A 21,304-nucleotide genomic window follows, 5' to 3' on the forward strand; every position below is an offset into this window, starting at 1 on the left:
TTTCATCAACCTCTTTTCATTTCATCTGTTATACAAATTCAAACTTTTTAAACTTTTGACTTTTAAAAATACCTCAGTATTTCTACATAGGCACTGGGTTTCCATGTGTAATAGTGTTCTTGTACAATTTGGGGGATTGGGTTCAGCACACATCCTTTTATAAGGATGATGGGATGAAGAGAGTTATTCTCCCCATTTAGCATGCAGTATATGTCTTGCTGTGGAAAAAATGATTATTTTCTGATGAGCTTTGGTTTTTAAGTTCAGCCATAACAACTCAGAAAGTCACCACCATCATAAGATCTCTTGTGGCTTTCTCTAGGGGAGGGCAAGTCTTCCTCAGACATATTTGTGAGGCTTTTCTGTTGTTGTTGTTGTTGTTGTTGTTGTTGTTGTTGTTGTTGTTGTTGTTGTTGTTGTTGTTGTTGTTGTTGTTGTTGTTGTTGTTGTTGTTTTACAACAAAAAGAAGCATTGGTTAAATTGCAGAGCATCGGACCATACCCTTGATACCTTTTCCACTGAGATCTCTAGGCTTTATTTACCTAATGAACTAGGACCTCTGTAGGTGTCTTCTTTCTAATAAAATTCTGGTCTCATTACCTGCTTTGTATATAGGCTTTTTAGCTAGAGAGTAGTTTAGAGAGGGAGAGGGAGAGATTGATACGATAAATACAGATTTGTATATGTCTCCATTTGAGTCATACTGTCTGATGCCCTTTAAGAGAGTTATAGACTGGATATCCCAAGCTTCTTTTCTCTTTTCACTGTTTTAGATTGTAGTGAGGAGAAAGGCGAGGACAAATATTTTAAATAAATACATAAATAATAAGTGCATGTTATATACTATATCTTGACAAATTCTGGAAGTACGTGTCTCTAAGGCATCGGGTTTTCTTTTACTTTTTTTTCCAGTCATGAAAGAGGAAACCAGCCAGGGGGAAATGGCTGAAGACCTGTGCAAGGTGGGGTCAGAACGATCCCTTATGCTGGACAGACTAGCAAGTAACGTCGCCAAACGTAAGAGTTCTCTGCCTCAGAAATTTGTTGGTAAGAGTTAAATGTTTGCTGCCACCTTTACATGGTTGGGTTTTTCCATGTTTTCATCTCTCCGTTTTCCATTGTGCACAAGAGCATATTGCAAATTTGGGACTGTTATCCACCACCACCCTCTTCCTATTTCCCCGTTCCTCAGCAGAGCTGAGAGTAATTCATATGGGAATCCTGGCTGGCCTCTAATGTAGGCATTGATCAAGTACCTCTAGGTTCAGCAGTGCTACTACCTCTGATACTCTTAGATCACTTGCAAAATTATTCACTCTTCCTCTATCAGCAAATTTTCCATTTTCCGCCCTTAGAGAACTTTTAATGGCATAGTGCCTCTTTTCTTTGGCTCATCACTGTCAGAAATGTCTGCTAAAAGAAAACTAAAGGGGAGGGGGGATAGTTACATGTTACATGTTTGCCACTAGGCATACAAATTACATTAATTTTCATAAGCATATTTATTCTTATAATGTCCCTTAGAAAACAAAATTAACAGAGTGGAATTTGTTTCACCCAGCTGCTCTCCTGGGTATTTTCATCATGGCAGACTTCAGAACTGGGGGCCTCCTGTCCATTAAAGTATTAATTTTATGTTTTTGTATCTGGTGTTAAACAGGGACTAGAGATTGGGCTTGTGTATTGTCCAACTCAATGCCTATGAGTCTGCCTATCTAAGCTAATCACTTTTGGGGGGGGGGGGGGAGGAAAGGTCAAGTTTCATGCTGAGCTGCCCAATAAGATGTGTCTCAGGACTTCACAGATTCCCTGGCCACCGAGGTAGTATACCAAAGTATCCCAGGTGCCGAACACTTTTATGATGTACGTTTACCCTTTTGATATAGTTCATTACTTTTTGAAATTATGACTAGCTGTACTCTGTGGCAGTAAGGATGGCAAAGAAGATGCTCTTTACAATCTCTATTGCATGTTAACCGTGTCATCCATTGCTGCTATTTGGAGTAATGAAGTTCCTTCTAGAACAAAATAAGTTGTACCTTTGATAGCATGCTCTGAGAAATTTTTACAACCTGAGGTGAAATCACCAGAATTTAACGTGACTTTGGTGGCATGTTTACTGCATTACCTCTTATTCCAGTAGCAGAGGTATTCTGAGCACTATCTAGACTAGTTGTATTTAAATGAGTTTCAGTGGTGGAGGATGGAGAATGCAGATAGGGTGTTTGAGTGAGTTAGACCAACCCTTCCTTCCTTCCTTCCTTCCTTCCTTCCTTCCTTCCTTCCTTCCTTCCTTCCTTCCTTCTTCCTAATTTCAATTATATTTGACATTTCTACCAATTTAGGGACCCAAGATGGCTTATGAATTAATTTTAAAAAACAGTTACAACTAAAATCACAAAAAGCTGCAGTGTTGAAATTTGATTGTATGCAATAATATTAAAATCATTTAAAACACATCAAAAAAGAAAAATGTTAATGCATTAACGACCAAAAGTTCTGTTCTTAGCAGCCCATTCTGCAGCATGCCTGAAGAGAAAGATATTTGCCTACTCGCAGAAGGATAGGAGGAAGAGGCCAACCCAGCCTCCTGAAAGAAGGAGTTCCATAGCTTAGAGCTTGCCATAAAAAAGTCCCCCTCTCATGTCCTTGCTAGACATGCCTGCAAGAGTAGTGAGAGTCAGAGAAAGGCTTCCCCTGAAGATCTAAAATCCAGCAAGACTCAGTCACTGCCTGCCTGAAGAGAAGATAGATTCAAGAGGTTATACACTATAACTTAAGAGAAGGAGGGGAACCATCCTTTCCCTGTCTGTCTCTCACTTTCTTTCTCTCTTTCAAGGACTACATTGAACTCTGGGCATGAGGGCAAACCCACATTTCATGCTCTCACTTCCTTACCTTCATGGTAAGAAATCCTGTTAATTGCTAGATGAGTAGCATTTCCCATCAGAGTGTGATGTAAGAAGATACCATATTGAAAATACAGTTTAGCGAGAGCCAGACTACAAAAGGTGGGGTGGGGGGTTTATCAGAATGACATTGAGGTAGCCCACACTTCTTTTCCATCCAGCCTCAATTCCGCTTTTCCCACACATCAAAGTCTTTCTGCCATTCAGGTTATTTTTGACTCGCTTGTATTTTTGGAAGATCTTAATGTTTCATTACAGTTCAGTGTAATCCATGCTTAATTTCTGGAAAAGAAGTTTCAATTCTTCAAAAACCCTCCAATTTATAAATGTGGGATTTTGTGCCTCTGTATCCACAATTCAAAATGCCAGGAAATGATACAATATTGCTGCATAATATCATGCCCATGTTGCTAGAAAGAAAAGGATGCCAGGCTTTCCACAGCAACAGGGAGCCTGAATGTTGCCAACATTAATGGGAGCAGTCAAGATGGTCTACAGCAGGGGTCCCCAACCCCTGGTCCGTGGCCCGGTGCTGGTCCGTGGGCTTCCTGGAACTGGGCTGTGGAGACAGATCTCCGTCCCCCCCCCCGCATGCACCATGGTGGGCGTGTTTGCCCTTGTGGGTTGGGTGTGTCGTGCTTGCTGGTGAGTGTGACACACCCCTCTGTGAGCTCGACACGCCCCTCCGCAAGCATGACACACCCACCCATGAGTGTGCCATGCCCCTCCACGAGCACAACATGCCCACCCTCAAGTGTGGGGGTGCCCCTGCCCCCCAGTGCACGGAGGTCGCACTCCCAACCGGTCTGTGGTCCCAAAAAGGTTGGGGACCGCTGGTCTACAGGATGCCCTCTTCTGCTCAGGACCATTCACAAAGAACCACCAAGAAGGAGAAAATCACAGACTGTGACTCCTTTTTTTTCATAAGTCAACCACCTCTCACCCAAACACAAAAAAACTGCCATAGATGTTCTTAGACAAGTGTCAATATTGTGCTGCCATATCAGGCTATTTCCTGGCATTTTTAGTCATGGATACAAAAAGTATAATATCCCACATATATAAATTGGATATGTTTTGAAGAATTGAATTCCCTGGCTTTTTAAAACAGGAGTTTAAATATACATATGCTACATGCAAATTCAATCAGAAGTTTCCCTCACGTAGAATTGCCTAGTGCTACAGGATCCTAGAAGATGAATACATGATCTGTACTGTGGTTGCTGGAGGAGGGAAGAACCAGAAATGGTTGGGATATGGCTGCAGTCCCTCTGTGCCAAAATATTTTGAAGGTCCATTTTGGATTTCATGAGAAGCAAAAGTATAAGTAAGTGGAACACATGCAACAGAGAAATATACACATCTTTTAATCACTCAAGTAAATTAAAGTTGCTATGCCTGCTCCACAGTATGCAGACTAGAAAGCTATCTCTCAACTTCCACATCTTTTCTTTGGAGTAGGAAACCTAAGGGAAAAAAATCTATAGAGGACCAAAAGCTCTGTGAACATGTTGTGTACATATTTTCCAAAAGGTGACCCGTTGCCTTTTGAAATTAAAAAAAGAGCAGGCTAAGAGTTAGCAAAGACTGACACTGGAAACCAAGATCAAAATTCTCCAATCTATAGAAAAGAAAGACAGTAAAAAAGACAAGGACAAAGATCAACTTATTTAAAGTGTGATGTTGGACAAAATCCTTACAGATACCACAGACATCCAGAAAGGCAGAGAAGAGGGTACTCAGTCACATCAAGGCTGAACTTCCACTAGAGCAAATATGCATAAATGAAGGCTATCCTACGATACACATATAATGATAATACAGAACTGACCAGAAAAGATATTATTGCAAGGAAAGGGGGCGGGGGAGTAGTAGGAAGAGAGGAAGACCTAAAATGAGACAGATTGTCTTAATAAAGGAAGCCATGGTTGTTAGTTTGCAAGATCTGAGCATAGCATCCTGGAAAAGACAATTTTGCTGTGGGGGGGCAGTAGGAAGAGAAAACAACATAACATGAGATGCTATTGGTCTGCAAGATTTGTGCAGAGCTATTAATGATATGACATTTGGGAGGTAGTTTACTCATTTATTCACCACACATTGGAAGTGACTTGATGGCACATAAAATCACTGGAGTTTCTTTTTTATTGCCAGATAATTGTGTAGTGACATGGCAGGTGGAATGGTTGAAACTCACAAGATACAGGCACCAAAGCTGTGCTAGCATCAAGTAAGACCATCCCCAGCCACAAAGCAAAAAGCTGTAATTTCACAGATTAGATGAGTGAGCTTGTGAATATTTTGTTCTCTACTCTTTTTCTTTTTGATACCTTTTAAAATATTTTTACAACCAGACACAGAATTCCTATTTGGCTAGGAAGGAGTTGAAAAATTCTCTTCCTTACCATCAGGTGATTGAGTCCTGGCTGTCAGGGTTAAAAATTCAATTGCCCTAGACCTGGAGTTTATTTCTTCTTTGAATCCTTGTGTCAGGAGCCTGGTCTCAGAAATCCTGAGAGAATGTTTACTGAAAGCAGTTAGGTCTGGCACAAATGTAAGTGCTCTGTGGTTTTGTAATGCAGAAATACTTTGAATATGCCTTACAAAATTGTATGGTAATTCTCTGGAGATACAGTGGGGTCTCTACTTAAGAACTTAATCCGTATTGGAAGGTGGTTCTCAAGTTGAAAAGTTCTTATGTTGAATCTGCATTTCCCATAGGAATGCATTGAAAACCATTTAATCCGTATCTGCTCTTTTCCGTCCATAGAAACTACAGTGGAACCTCTGCTTAAGAATCTAATCCATTTTGGAATGGTGTTCTTAAGTTGAAACGTTCTTAAGTTGAAGCAAAATTTCCCATAGGAATGGACTGAAAACCGATTAATCCGTTCTGGCTGTTTTTTTGTTATGTAGAGGTGCGTTCGTACATTGAAGCATTAGTTCCCATAGGAACTAATGCAAAGCTGGTTAATACGTACTCTACCACTAGGGGCAGATTTTTTTTTAACCTAAGATGACCTAAGGTTAAAAAAAGAGCAGAAAAGGTTTTTTTCCTGTTCTTATCTTGGATTTCTGTTCTCAAGTAGAAGCAAAATTTAGCAAATTGAACTGTTCTTAAGTTGGATTGTTCTTAAGTAGGGACGTTCTTAAGTAGAGACCCCACTGTATGTGGCAGAATGTCCCTTCCTTGAGAACTGCACTCGGTTACCTTCTATAACAAAAGTCTGGTTTTTTGCTCTTTAATGAAACCCTGGCTTTTGACCTCCAATTTTCCTGAGTTCTCCAAATATATCCCTTGCCCATGAAGCTCAATAATGTATCTACTTTGTAAAGGTCTTGCTGGGTAACCTATTCCACACATGAGTAGTGTGATAAGAAATCACTGTTTCTCCCCTTTTAAAGGCCTTTTTTGAGGAAAATATTTTAGCCTATGCAGCCTGGATTCTTTCCAAATAAAAAAAGCAGGTGGGACCAACCACTCTCTTTCAAGATAAGCAAGATTGGCCCTTTCAATTTCTATGAGCTATTTAAAATCTGGGAATGTTTAGCATTGCCTGTTTCTGAATGGAGGAAACAGTTATACATTTAAAAAATTATTAACTCAAACATCCTTTGCCCAAAGTTCCCCATATTTGGCATAGTGCAAGAGTAGACTATTTGCTACAACTGTACTAAATGTGAAGTCCAGTTTAAAAGTTATAATTTATTGTTTAGGCTGCCCCCATTTCTAGAATTTCCTTGTAGAATGTTGATTTGTTCTGCCAGCAAAATATCATTGCTCTGCTGCAGCAATAATGCAGAAACTCCAAATCTGAAACATCACTGCCTAATGCCTGGCATGGGTGAAAAGTGGTTTTAATGGGAAGTCAACAGCCGAGAAACAGATCTGGAAGTGAAGTTTATAAGTAAAGTTTAATCTGGTTCTAGCACCCTGTCTCTTTGGGGACAGGATTGGACAGACAATAGATATGTTAGGCTAAGACAAAAAGAAAAGTCTGATGTCCTCCATGAAACCATCTTAATCTATGACTTTCATGCACCATGTTTTCTAAGTAAAGGCTGGATTGTCACTAATCCTCTACTGGGAGGGAGAGTGTATAAAAGAACTCTCTCAGCTCTGCTCCCCTCTTCTCTTTGTAGAATCAGCAAACAATGTTAGGGTTCAGTCCCAGTGGCAACTTGAACAGATTCCTGTTCCAGCTTTTTATATCGGGTTCAAGAAACATGGTATATAAATCGGTAGCCGCATTCACTTTGACTGAAATAAATTCAGTGTATTTCTGGTAATTTCAGTGGCTACACTGATGAAATCAACTAATTTCCTTTCTGTTTTAGGTGCATGCTTTTCACAGACTTTTTGCCTTTTTTAGAAAAAAAAGTGGTGCAGCAATAAATTGATGGCTGCATTCATCTGAAAAAATGTTTGTTATGACAGTGCACTAAGCGATGCATTGCTAAACATTTCTATAAGAAAATTTTAAAAATAGGTGAGGTAAAAGAGCAGTGCTAGTGCCACTGACATTCAGCATTAGCACAAAGTAAATCAAGAGCACCATCCACAGCCACCAAAGTGAAATGAATTAAATAATTTGCTTTGCAGTCCAAATAAATTGATTACACTGGTGCATCGTGTAATTCAGATTTTATAAATTGATCTAAACAACACTTAAATTGATTTAACTGTGGTTCTTATTGTCAATAGAACTGCACCCTTAGTTTCTTAATCAAGTAAGATGATTTATGCTCATGCCCATCAACCAAACAGTCTGCCTAAAAGGGTGAAAAAAGCCCTCACTTCTCCAAAACACATACACACACATACACATTGCAAAACTGGAAGAAGGAGCTGTTGTATAATTGAAATATTTGAGAAATTAGTAAAATGTGGATTTCAAAATAACTTACTAAAACTGAACTTCTAGAACTTTAATACGAATCAGACAAGTTTACCATCAAAATCCATACATTTCCAAAATTTATGTTACAGTTCACACAAAAAATGCACACAAACAGGTAATCATTCTAGACAATGTACACAAAATGTAGTTTTAAAAACAAATAATATAAAATATATTATTCACTGGGGCACTTCTTTTAAAATTGGTATTTTAAAATGCATACATTTTTAAATGCATAAAATATAAACAGATTTCCATGTAGATTGCAAAAAATGTTCATAATTAATGAGGAATCAAAGTGAACTACGCATAGCTTGGAGAAAATAAGATCAAAACAAAATCAGGCTTTACATTGCATATATTCCTTCTGAAGCACATAACTGAATTCACAATCACTGCCTATATTAGCTAGATCTAGACTTGATCTTGTTACCTTTTTGAAAAATGACTCAAAATTATAAAGTTTGGATTGCAGAATTACACAGGAAAGTTCAACTGCCCTAGACCACATACTGCTTTCTGCAGTTCATTTCAAATGCCAGTTTACAGGACTGGAGATTCACCCTCAAACTGATGTTTGAATCTTGAATATCTGATGTAGGACTTTCAAAAAAGGCTTCTTAATTTGGAATAAAATTGTTAATTGTTACTTGTGGTATGAAATCAGCATTTTGTGGTCTCAGTGTAACAGTTCCATGTCATTTGTCATATGAATGAAATATTTATTTAATTTGCTTGATCACATTCCATGTACAGTGGGGTCTTGACTTGAGAACTTAATCCGTATTGGAAGGCGGTTCTCAAGTCAAAAAGTTCTCAGGTCAAATCTGCATTTCCCATAGGAATGCATTGAAAACCATTTGATCCGTATCTGCTCTTTTCCGACCATAGAAACTAATGGGAAGCTGCTATTCTGCCTTCGACCACTAGAGGGGGATATTTTGTTTCTTTTTTTCTTAGGTCAAGAAAGGTTCAGAGAAGGCAGGGAAAATACAGTCCAGGCAGTACAGTACCAGGCAGTCCGAAGACTGTCTCCCAATCCACTCTCTAAACGCTGGGAGGAGTGAGGAAGCAGACAGGCACCCTTTTCACTGGCCAACAGTTAACTGAAAGTTCAAATTTTGCACTTTCTCTGCCTCCCACGTGGTTTTTTTTAGTTCTTAACTCAAATCTAAGTATGTAAGTCAAGTCAATATTTTCCTATGAGAGTGGTTCTTAAGTCAAAATGTTCTTAACTCGAGCCGTTCTTAAGTCAAGACCCCACTGTAGTGATGCTGCTCCAATTATTAACTCATACAGTGGTGCCTCTCATAGCAAGGTTAATCCATTCCGGATTAACCTTCGCTATAGCGAAACATCGCTAAACGGAATTTTAAAAAGCCATAGAAACGCATTGAACTTTGTTCAATGCGTTCCTATGGCTTTAAAACTCACCGTTAAGCGATGTTCCTCCATAGCGCCGCCATTTTCGCGCCCTCGGTAAGCGAGGGCAGGGCAAGAAAATACGGCGCGGACCTTCCGGCGGCCATTTTGGAACCGCCGATCAGCTGTTCTCCCCCGCTTCGTTATGCGATATTCGCTAAGCGAATCGCTTAGCGAATATCGCAAAGCGAAAAAACGCCATGGGGCCATTGCTGAGCGAATGCTCCAGCGATGGCCCAGAGCCCCTCGTTAAGCGATTTCATTGCTCAGCGAGGTGCTCGTTAAGCGAGGCACCGCTGTATTACAAAATATTTTTACTTAGATATTCTGTCATATAAGAACATAGATGACAGCCCTAGTAACTGAGAGCCATCAATACAATTATAGATTCCTATATAGATTTATCTTGTGCTGCCTCTGGTTCAGATTTTTTGATGGAGAGAATTGTAACTTTCATCCTAATATTTCACTGTTTTGGATTGCAGGTGAGAAATGTGTACCTGATGTTCCTTATGATGGTGCCAACAGCTATGAGAAGGAAAATGATATGATGCAGACTCATGTCATAGACCAGGCGATTAACAATGCCATCAGCTACTTAGGGGCAGAATCATTGCGCCCCTTGGTGCAGACTCCACCAAGTAGCTCTGAAGTAGCACCTGTGATCAGCCCAATGTATCAGCTTCACAAGCCCCTTGGGGACAATCATGTTCGATCCAATCATGCCGCTCAGGACAGTGCAGTTGAAAACTTGCTGCTACTTTCCAAAGCCAAGTCTATCTCTTCAGAAAGGGACCCTTCCCCCAGCAACAGCTGCCAGGACTCCACCGATACAGAGAGCAATAATGAGGAACGCAGCGGCTTGATTTATCTAACAAATCACATAGCACCTCATGCAAGGAATGGCCTTTCTATAAAGGAAGAACACAAGCAATATGATGTCCTGAGGGCAAACAGTGACAACTCCCAAGATGCTTTCAAAGTAATCAATGGCAATGGGGAGCAAGTGAAAGTTTACAGATGTGAACATTGTAGAGTCATGTTCTTAGATCATGTGATGTACACCATTCACATGGGCTGCCATGGCTTCCGTGATCCTTTTGAGTGTAACATGTGTGGCTACCGCAGCCAGGACAGGTATGAGTTCTCTTCTCACATAACACGAGGAGAACATCGGTTCCACATGGCTTAAAACTCTTGCTGTACAGAAGATGTCCTTACAACTGGATCTCCATGAACAGTCACAACAGAATAATACAAGACAAACGACTACATAACAGCATCCAGTAAAAACAAACATCAGAAAGCCTGGTCACCAGAAAAAAATTGCCATGTCTTGTAGCATGACACATAATTCAGTTTTATACTATTAACATTGATGTTTTTATTGCACACATAAGTAATCAAGAAAGTTAGTATAGTTATTAGGAGCTTTTGTAGCAGATAGAAGAAATCTTTTCCTGCTTGTAATTATTTCCTGCCCCCTAAAAAACAAAGAAACCCTGTTCCTCCTATTTTCTTTCCATTCAAGGCACACAAACTAGAAAAATAGAATTAATTTTAACTATTTTTTGTTGATACCCTAAAAATACACTTTTTATATCAAAGATAATTTCTCACTTTCTGTAATGTTTTAATGAATTTACTAACTGATAGCAATAACTCACATGTAGAATAGGCTAAAAGAATCTTAGATAAATCTTCTGGTAATCTTAACCATATTAAGTCCCCTCCTGGCCACAGCTTGCTTGAGTTAAGCAGTCTGAAAGGCAGGAACACCCTTACCAGAGTTGGAACTGAGCAGAATCAGAAGATTCCAAACTAGTGTTACCCATGACAACAATATGGGTAGCATGGCTGCCATTTTGTTTTTTACGGATTCATGGATAAGTGTGATTCAGAAGATCCTGAGAAATTAATCTGGGTTACTTTATTTGCTCTAGTTAACTTGTAGAAGTGTGGAGTGTTTTGGTCAAATTTAAATCCAAACCATGAAAGTCAAAACTGCAAGGACTTAGGACTCCGGTTCAATAAAAACATAACCTAATGTAAACTGAATAATTTCATGTCCCTGGGAAGCTCAATTTAGAGAAGCTGAGGGAAGACCTACATAGGGCCAAGGTACTGCACACGCAGAGCAGAGCTGTGTGCTTTTTTTGTTAGTAGCACCCTATGCATCATCTCAAAACTATTGTTTAACTTCCTCCAGGTTTATAAAGCAACTTGCAATATTGTAAAAGGAAGAGTGGGATCTAGTCTACAACAAATGTGTGCTCTTAAAACTCCAACAGCATAGCTGTATGATCAATACGTTGTGGGCTAGAACTGTTTGGTTTAACTCATTGTGGAGCTCTACTTCACTCAAGAATGCTGCTGCACATTATCTCTAGTTTAATACTTGTGAGTTGAATAAAACTGCATAAAATAAGACAAATATGGTATATACATTTGCAAAGAGATCAGCTGTCCTGTTCTGTCTCAGCATGTTAGCAAAATTAATTCCCTCATAGTCTCCCATCCAAGTACTGACAAGGTCCAACTCTACTTAGCTTTTGAAATCAGATGAGATCATATATGCTCAAGGAGATATGGTGACATTCCTAAAGATCAGTCTAGTGCATGGTTTGTAAATATTCTACCTGCATCAGACCTCTAATAATAATAATGTGCTCTCAGGTCAATTCTGACTTATGGTGACCCTTTCCAGGGTCTTCTAGGTAGAAAGTACTCAGATGTGGTTTACTGTACCCTTCTTCTAAGGTATCCTGGGTCTAAACAGCTTACCTAAACCACCTGTATTTTTTAAAAATCCTTTTCATTTTTAAAATGCAGCAAATATTTGAAAGAGGAGGAGGAGAAAGTTTGCCTGAAGCAAATCTGAAAAATCCACGCTTTGCCTACTTTGCATTAGGACGTGCATCTTCTGCATATAGAAACAGTTCTCCCACGATTGCTTCAGTTTTACTACACAGTGGCTAATGACCATCTGCTTCCTAGAAGTGTGTTGAACAGGGAACCAGAGCAGTGTCTGATCTCTGACATGTACACATCTGTGAAACACATTTTATCAAACATGTTTTTTGCCATGTTCACATACACTCCATTTTTAGGTAGACACTTACAAAAGGTATGTGTTTAAAAATGTAATAGGTGGAGAGAGAAAAATATAATATTGGATACTACAGAAGAACCACAGGATTTTGCAAAGCCATAATGGGGTAGACCTTCCAATTCCTTATTTGAAAGCTGTGGACCAAAACCTTTTTAATATCAGCATTCAATCTGACCATATTAACTCAAAAACCGGTCGTTTCTAAATTTATAATTTCTGGCTTTGTTAGTTGTTGCTGAAATTTCCCTGCTGCTACTCCACATGTTCCTTAGGCACTCTAGTGCAGCGATCCTCAACCTTTTTGGGACCACAGACCAGCTGAGCCTCTGAGGAAGACAGGGCACCCCCATACTCGCGCGGAGCACTCTTGGGCGTGCATGTGTGAAGCAGTGGGGAGTGCAAATGCCCACCAACATGAGCGCTCCCCCACCCCTTTGCACATGCGCAGGAGCGCCTCCCCACCCACGTGCCTGCCCACCCCTTTGTGCGAGTGCTCAGGTGCATGGGTGAAGGGGTGGGGGAGTGCTCATGTTGGCACTGGCACGCGCATGCAAAGCAGCTGTGGGGAGGGGAGTGCGTGCAGGGGGCAGGAGGTCTGTCTCTGCGGCCCGGTTCAGCTCAGGCCATGGACCGGACTGGGCCGGGGACCGGGGGTTGACGACCTCTGCTCTAGTGGACTGCACCAAAAAAGACCTTCTCTATTTTTCAAGGATTGCTCCATTTCAGTGGAGAAAACTGATCCATATTCACATTCCCAAAGGGGGGGAGGGGCTCTTCCTCCTGTGTTAAAATGATATGCAAATGTTGTATACAAAAGACCTTTATGTGGAGTTGCCGTGGTGTGCTGGATAATCTAGATGCAAGTTCAGGTAATTTCTGATGTCTAAAATATACCAGTGTGTGTGCATAAAGGTCTGTGTTTGTATGTATTGTAGCTATACTTGTATAGATATCAACTAACACATTACCAGCATGGGTGTGTTTTTTGGTTCTTGGTTTTCCTATTTATGTTGTAATTGAGTACATTGATACTGAAAACACACACAGTTCAGTGAGACAGCAAGCAGATTGGTAAACTACATGGTATCGGACGTCATAGCTCATTGCTTGAACTCTCCTATCTGCCTCTCCTCCTCACATTACCATGAATGAGTCTTGTTTATTTGAAAATATAGAATAACTGGATAATCTTTTTTAAAATGTATGGTTTTGAAAATCAGCTTTGTTCTGGATTATTTATACACTGAAAAGAGTCAGCTAGATGGATTCCATTACATTGATGCTTGTTATTCTAAAATGTCCCACATTTGTAAATAGGAATAGATAAAGAAATGCTTTCCAAAATTCACACTCCATTCCTGTTTTGGCACTTCCTTTTTATACTTGTACTTAACACATTTTGCTGTGATTTTATACTGTAATCCCAGTTATCTTTTCAGATCAATGTATTTAAAACAAAATGAAGCAGATTTCATAAAAAAAATTAAGAATGTGAGTAGAATTTTGTCTGAGAGCGTAAACCTCCTTTTGCAAGCAGCTACGTGGAATTTCTGTTACAATGAATAGAATATGTGAACAGTTTGGGGATTCTCGTTCACTGTTTCTGGGTTAATGTAATGTACATATGTGTGGGAGAGACAAGGGCAGTATTCAGTAGAAATGACTAAAACACAGTAAGGCCATAGTAATCTCTCAAAGGAACAATGGTCACTTCCTCCAACCTTGTTTCTCTTTCATGCTGATTTTCCCTAAGGAAAAACTGAAATGGAAATTCGGCATGATGCTTAAAATAGCACTGTTTTATCCAAGAATGCCCAAGAAAAATTAATCAAGTATCTGACTAAGGATAGTTGGGAGTTCAGTTCCCCACTGTACCTCCTGGGAGAAAAGCCAGCCTGTGTAGTCATGGACAAGCTGTGGAGTCCCAGGGAGCCCCCAGAAGAAGGGAACAGTAAACTATTTCTAGGTATCCACTACCTAGAAAACTCCGGAAAGGATCGCCATAAGCCATAAATAACTTGATGGCACATTACTATTATTAATCAAATATTACTTCTACTTAGCAGTAGTCTTGCAAGATTCATTATAAGCATCTTCTTTGTGACTCTGACTTGTTTCTGTCACTTCCTGTTGAGCTCAGAGCAGAATTCTTTATCAGTGTTCTCCAGCGTTTCTTTCTTTTGCATATAGCCATTCTCCTTTCTTTTTCCTCTTTTTTTTAATGAAATAGCACTACAGTATTTTGCCATAGAAGCAAAATGAGCCCTCTGTCTAAATCATTGGTTCTTAACCTTGGGTTACTCAGGAGTTTTGGACTGCAACTCCCAGAAGCCTTCACCACCAGCTGTGCTGGCTGGGGTTTCTGGGAATTGCAGTTCAAAAACATCCGAGTAACAAAGGTCAAGAACCACTGGTCTAAATGAAAGTGACACTAGGGACAATTAAATGTAGGCACACAAGGCAAGGAAAATAATGCCACTGCACTGCTTAAAAAGGAGCAGTATAAGAGACATTGCTTGCCCAGCCCAGAATAAGAGTTGAGACACAGGAGTTGGATAAAACTAGGGCCACAACTTTATTAAACTATTTAAACATTGATTTCCCCTTACCGCAAGAGGGCTTACTGTAGTGCGAAAAAACTTCATGCAAGGCTCTAAGAGACAGTGGTGTTTGGTCCATTTCATACCCCTGGTCCATGCCCCAGTACCGGTCCATGGCCTGAGCTGGACTGGGCCGCCAAGACAGACCTCCCGCCTCCCCCTGCACGCACTCACCCCCATACAGCCTGTTTATGCCTGCGCACGTGTTCCAATGTGCCCTTACGAGCGCCGCACCGCCGTTTGTGCATGTGCTCGAGGGAGAGCACACCTGCACAAGTGCCACACTACCATTTCCACATGTGCACACACATGCAAGAGAGAGCACTCATTCGCGCATGCTCATGGGCACGGGGGATGCCCCTCCTTCCCCAGCTGGTCCACGGGGTTAAAAAGGTTGGGGACCCCTGCTCTAGACCTTCCAATAAGAAATAAAAAGCAAAAGCAAAAAAAGAGGTGTTGCAGCATTTTTAAGACTAGATATCAGCATTGATCATATTACTGCTTACAGTTAGTCTTTAAAGTGCCACCGTGCCTTTTTTCCTCTTTGTTTTGTGCTTCTTGTTAAAATGTTTGTACATATTTACACGGCTACAATTCCAAAAATTCGTCTATCTCAAATATCAGTGTAATGGGACTGACCCTCCTTGAGATGGCAAGTAAATAATGTAGCCACAGGACCCTTAGGTTTTACCCTTTTGTGTCATATTAGCATAACTTTAGAACATGAAGGAAATAATTTTTCAGACGCCAGATTGTTATCTCTCTCTCTCTTTTTATTTTTATTTATTTATTTATTTATTTTTGACACAGGATTTTGGCTTTTTTGTTTTACAGTTTGAACATATACAACCAGAAGTAAATACCACTCATGTTGCTGCCAAATAATTATGGATAGGATGCCCATAAACCTGGAAAGGAGATTTTATTTTGGATGCCTACATTTAGCCAGAGCATAATAGCATATAGAAAAGCAAGCTATAAGATTTGCAGTGAAATGTATAACTATCCTATAGGCATGACCATGAGTTTTTCTTGGATAATGTGATAAGGGGTACTGCCATGGTGAGCTCTTCCACTACAAGGGCCCAGTCTGTGATTTATTCACATTCTTGCAGAAATTATGCCAAGTTTAAAGTCAATTCAATTCCAAGGTATTACTGGTTTATGTTCAGCGCTCACAGCACTGTCCTTTCTCTAACTTCACTGTTTCTAATATGTTTGGTTAACAAATCAAAGATACTACATATGCTTTCCACTGTTTGACTTTTTCAAAGATCCTGGAATAAGATTTCATGTTTCTATTATGTGACTGCGCACAAGAGTGTCTTTTGGTTGACTCCAGAAAATCATGTTTCTTGTACATCTTATTCTTACCTAATAGTCCTGTTCTATACAATATAGTATAATACTATAAGTCCATAGCAACTACGGGGACAGAATGCAGGAGCTTAGCAAGATACATAAAATATTGACATCCAAGAAATAACATGGCTTGATTTCCAGTGTGTCTTTCTGAGGCTCAGGCATACCTGAATATTCATTAACACTTTATGACCTTCCACTGAGTTGTGATGGTTCAGAAGGGGGCTGGGAGTTTTGCATATTCTCCAAGACACTTTCCTGTTGTAAATGTACACATTTCTTTATTTTGTATCATTTGTAGACCACCTTTCTCCAAATTAGAAAATATGCCTTTGCACATATCAAATAATGAATGTACAGGGAAAACATCCGTCCATGTTTTCTGAAGCCCAGATTACCTAATCTCTGCACCAACTGATCTCACAACAGTTATGTCTTTTTGTTTATATAGCTCTTATGTACTCCACATATACTAGAATTTATACATAAAATAAATAACTCTTTACATGAGATGTCACGTTTTAACACAGGAAATGCAAACAGACCTTTTTTTAGAATACTTTCTCTTATGAATTCTTGAGGCCCAGTTACACCAACATGGATAGAGATGAATGTACAAATGCAGGCCTCTGTTCAGAAGAGATAACAAACCAGAAGAATACATGGATGGATTCATGTCACACCTACATTACAAGGCATACCCAGGTTGAGAAACTTGACATTCCATAGATTTTGTGCTGCCCCCAGTCTATAAAATGTACCTTCTGAAGGAAGGATAGATGAGGTGAGAGAGGGACTGAGCTGTTGTTCATAAGAAACATAAAAATATATTTTAGAAGATTGCCTAAGACTGGGTTACTGTTTTCTGATTCTCACAGAAGTCCTCCTAAACTAAGGGAGGTTTCCTAGTTTTTATCTCTCTCAGACACGCGCAAAGCACATGGAGAGCAGAGGTAGCTGCCAATATAGTCCCTTCAGCAGACATCAACCAACGCCTTCCTGTCCCTTGGGAGAAAAGTAAAGGCTTTGGTTTGCAAGCAATTCAGAAAGAAAAAAAACCCACATCTACACCTTGCAGCAGATAGCAGGCCTTGGGCTGGTTGGGTGAGGAAGTTAATCAGCACTGCACAGACTGTTCGGGATGAGGCCAAACAGATGGTTAGTCTCTGAAATGGCAAAACGGGAAGCAGATGTAGCCACTGCTTCTCCCCATGCATAACTGGGAACCAACCAATTGGGGAGAAAATTTGCATAACAGGGATAATTTGGTATCAAAACTGTACTCTTGAAGTGGTCTGCATGGATCTGGGTGCAGTCGACTGTTTTCACTTCTTGTTTCCAAGTCTCTCAAGTCTGGCCAGATTGAATTTTTATTTTCAGTCTTCTCTCCCTCAAACAACTAGTTTAGGGATTCTTGCACTGCATATGAACTGCCCACCCTAGGAGAACCAGTGAACCATGTCAGAACCAGATAAACTAAAGTTCAGAATGGCAGCTTGGGGACCGTTTCCCCCTCTTCCCATGTTTAACAGAAGAGGAGGGAGAAGGAGATGAAGCAGGGAAGGCCACACAGCACACATTAAGGCAAAAATATCAAGCCTTACTGAAATTGTGCCTGTTCAGAGTTCTAGTGAGGATATACAGCCTCACAGAAAACAGACTCCTCAAAATAAGCCTCAAACACCATTGAAGCACTCACAAAGGGGAGTGCTTTTTAAGCATTCTATGGCTTCAAAAGGGAACACACTTTCTACTAATCCTCTACACCCAAGGTTTCTAAAGATGCCCCATTTTGTTCTAGAAATTGTTTAAAGCAAGACTCTGATACAGAAAACTGAAAGGGCTCTGTGGCTGTGATAAATTGTGTTAGTCCCTTACATGAAACGCACTAATTCAGCTTATAACTTGCAGTAATTGTAAAGCCATTGCACTGATGTTTGAAGACAGTGATTTCCAACCTTGGGTAACCCAGGTGTTCTTGCACTAAAAAGTCCCAGAAGCCTTCATCATTAGCTGTGCTTGCCAGGGTTTCTGGGAGTTTCTGGGCTACCCAAGGCTGGGAACCATTGTTCTAAGACATAGCTAAGGGCTCTGTGACCATTCTGATGTCGGACTCCAACTTCCATCTTCAGGAGTCTAGCAGGGAAGGGTGACTCCAAAGAAAATCAGAAAAATGGGGATGAGGTATGGCCCTTGTACAGTAACTACAGTAGTTAAAAAGCTATCAACCCTAGTGACGATCGGGATATTTCAGTTCCCAGTTTTCTTCAACAATCTAGGTAGCATGAAATTTATGATGACTCCTGTGTTTCCTTCAGCATCCTTCTGCAGCCTTCTTGAAGTGACCATGTTCCAGTCAGATATCTAGCTGTTAATGCTGTGCTCAGTGCCATCCCAGCCTTGACCTAAAATTACAAGTTACACCACAATGGAATTACCTCCTGTAACAGTACTTAAAGTAACCTTTGCAGTGGGCTGAACCTTTGCAAGAATTACATTGTGGCAAAAATACTTCATCATCTACAGGAAAGAGCAGTAAGCATGACCATGGCAGTTTTCTGAGGGGAAGACCATACTGACTGTTGAGATGCAGATACAGAAGCCATAATGAATATATGGATGGCCACATTTCCACTGGCAGTAGAAATATAGCACAAGTTGGGTACAGTTCTGCTTGAATAATGTTGGCGTCTTTCCAAACAGAACAAGAAGAAACTGAAACACAGGTGCCCATGTCACGTTGGCGGAACTATTTCAAAGCAAGACAAAGCGAAGCAAGGTGTGTGACTTCAAGGAGCATTCTCACTGTTATCCATAGCACGTGTGTTTTGAAATACCTAAGAAATTCCACACAACCATGTGTACCTCATGAACTCTGCCTCTCATGACTAGGGTTGCATTAAAAAAAAAAATAGCTTGGCTGTGCTATCTTTAACAGCACCTGAAATGCAGATATATGGTAAATTAAGCATTTTGTGGCATGAAGCAGTTTTACAAAATCTTGTTGGTGTTAAGGATACATCAATAGAGGGTTTTGTTTTGTTTTGTTAAACGAATAACCCTATTCTTGACGTATTAGTTCTTGTGCTATATTTTACAGACACTTACTAGAAAGAAACATTTTAGAATCCAATCAACTGATTCTACAGAATCTTAAATGGCAATAGTACTTTTAAGTGAAGTGGAGGATGATCTGTTAGCAATCTGCCACTGAACTAACTACCAATGCTCAGAGTTCCTTGAGAAAGAAGGAAATGACTGTGAAGAGAATTCATTCTATGATTGCAAAGGTGACTTGAAAGAATAATTTTCTCTAAAAATACCTATAACTCAGTAACACCACTAATGGTTAATTAACTAGTGGCGGTTCTTAAAGCAAGCTATCTCAAATGCTTATATAGAAAGAGAGAGAGAGAGAGACTATAAGACTTCTGTTAGGTTTTATGGCCTGGCTCTCAAATGACTGAGCAGTAGTTCTGATGCCTATTCAAAGCAGAAGAAATGTACTGGAAGTATAGAGAATGCAAGGGAAATACACAACAGCAGAAAATTGAGTGGAAAATTAACATCTCACATGAGGCAACAGTGGCCTTATAATGCCTCGTCTCACGGCAAAGTGCCTCTTTCTACCACAATCCACTGAGCTCAAGAGAAGGCACCATGCTTAACATTGAAAAGATATTCTATCTAAACAAGTGTATTCTTGAAGTGACACGGAGGCCCCCACTAGGACACAAGTGGCAGATTTGGAACTTTTTCACCTGGAGAAATGCCCACGTGGTTCCGTTTTTGGACCTGCTGCCTAGCATACCGCCATTGCAAGCTTTTAACTAGATTCAAGAACAGGTCTTAGTCTGGAACACATTCATTTTGAATTGTGTTGATTCTTATACTAAATAAGAAATTGAAGAAATGAATTTTGAAATAAAGTAATTCCTATTTCTGATAATGTTGTTTTCAGCTTCTTGTGCTATAAAAATACAGGTTACCATTTGTTCTGAAAAACAAACCACTTTCAGTACTGCTGCCTTTTTTTAACTGAACTCTGGAAACTAATTTGCAAAACACTATTCAAGCTCTGATCTTTACCCTTTAAAAAAAAAAGCAATATTCCAGTGAAGGCTGGGGATTGTACTAGGGATGTGTTTTAGATTTGAATTTATTTAGAATGCCAAGCAAAGCAGGTATATTTGTCAGTTTCTAAACCAATCCAGAGAGAAATGAGGAAGCCTAGAACACCACTCGGCTTGTACTGAGGTTGTTCTAAGCACTGAATATCACTTCAGAAATTTAAAAGGCTGATTTTTCAACAAAAAAACTCTTGTAGCCAGCAAGTCTCACGTAGAAAATGAAAACAGTGTTTCAACAGAACAAAGCAGTCCAAAGCCAAAAGAGACTGATAGCTGAAAATATGAAGCTCTCTTGACAACCCTAATCATAGAACCTTTGTGGTCTGAGGTGGGGCTCAGATAGACCAGATAAATTCCCCTTTATCCATGATTGGTAGCCATTTTGCATCTTAGGAGGGTAAAGGAAGAGTGAGAATTTGTCAGAGATTGTTCTTCACGTGCTTTCATTTCCAGCAAGGTTGGTGGGCCCAGGGAAACTTTTTTTTTATTCTTTTCTTCCATGCATCTGCAAATCTTATTTGGCATTTCATTTTAGAATCCAATCAACTGAATCTCTCTGTGTGTGAACGTTTTGAGTCTTTTGCACTGGATTTGAGTGGGACCTGTCACGTTTACATTAGAAATAGGACCTAAACTATATCCCCACCGACTCCTGGCTTTGTAATTTGTTACAAAGCACATATATGCTTGTTTCTGGCTTTTATTTTTGTAGTACTTAGAATGTTTCTATTTTTGCTGTGTATGCCTCTGTTCCAGATGGGACAGGTTGTAGACTTTATGCAGACGACAACAATTAGGTATTCTACCCACTGCAGCAGCCAAGCTACTAATGGGGGTAGTATTCTTTCTCTTTTCAACAAATATTTT

At 39.9% G+C, this 21,304-nt stretch overlaps 1 protein-coding gene across 26 annotated transcripts in view; it reads left to right on the plus strand.

The window, feature by feature from the left end:
- IKZF1 (IKAROS family zinc finger 1) overlaps positions 1-21,304 on the plus strand; it is a 133,574-nt gene that overhangs the window by 80,195 nt on the left and 32,075 nt on the right. For 14 of the 26 annotated variants that reach the window (XM_020806184.3, XM_020806187.3, XM_020806196.3 and 11 more), the window contains 2 exons: positions 914-1,048; positions 9,719-12,180. In XM_020806184.3, the coding sequence (XP_020661843.3) occupies positions 914-1,048; positions 9,719-10,425 (842 nt within the window). In that variant the 3' untranslated portion in view covers positions 10,426-12,180. Of the gene's footprint in view, positions 1-913; positions 1,049-9,718; positions 12,181-19,010; positions 19,087-21,304 lie in introns of those variants that run through there. The other 12 variants (XM_073003884.2, XM_020806185.3, XM_073003881.2 and 9 more) reach the window with 5 other exon arrangements.

The sequence above is a fragment of the Pogona vitticeps genome, chromosome 6, assembly GCF_051106095.1.
Source record: "Pogona vitticeps strain Pit_001003342236 chromosome 6, PviZW2.1, whole genome shotgun sequence".
Lineage (NCBI taxonomy): Eukaryota > Metazoa > Chordata > Lepidosauria > Squamata > Agamidae > Pogona > Pogona vitticeps.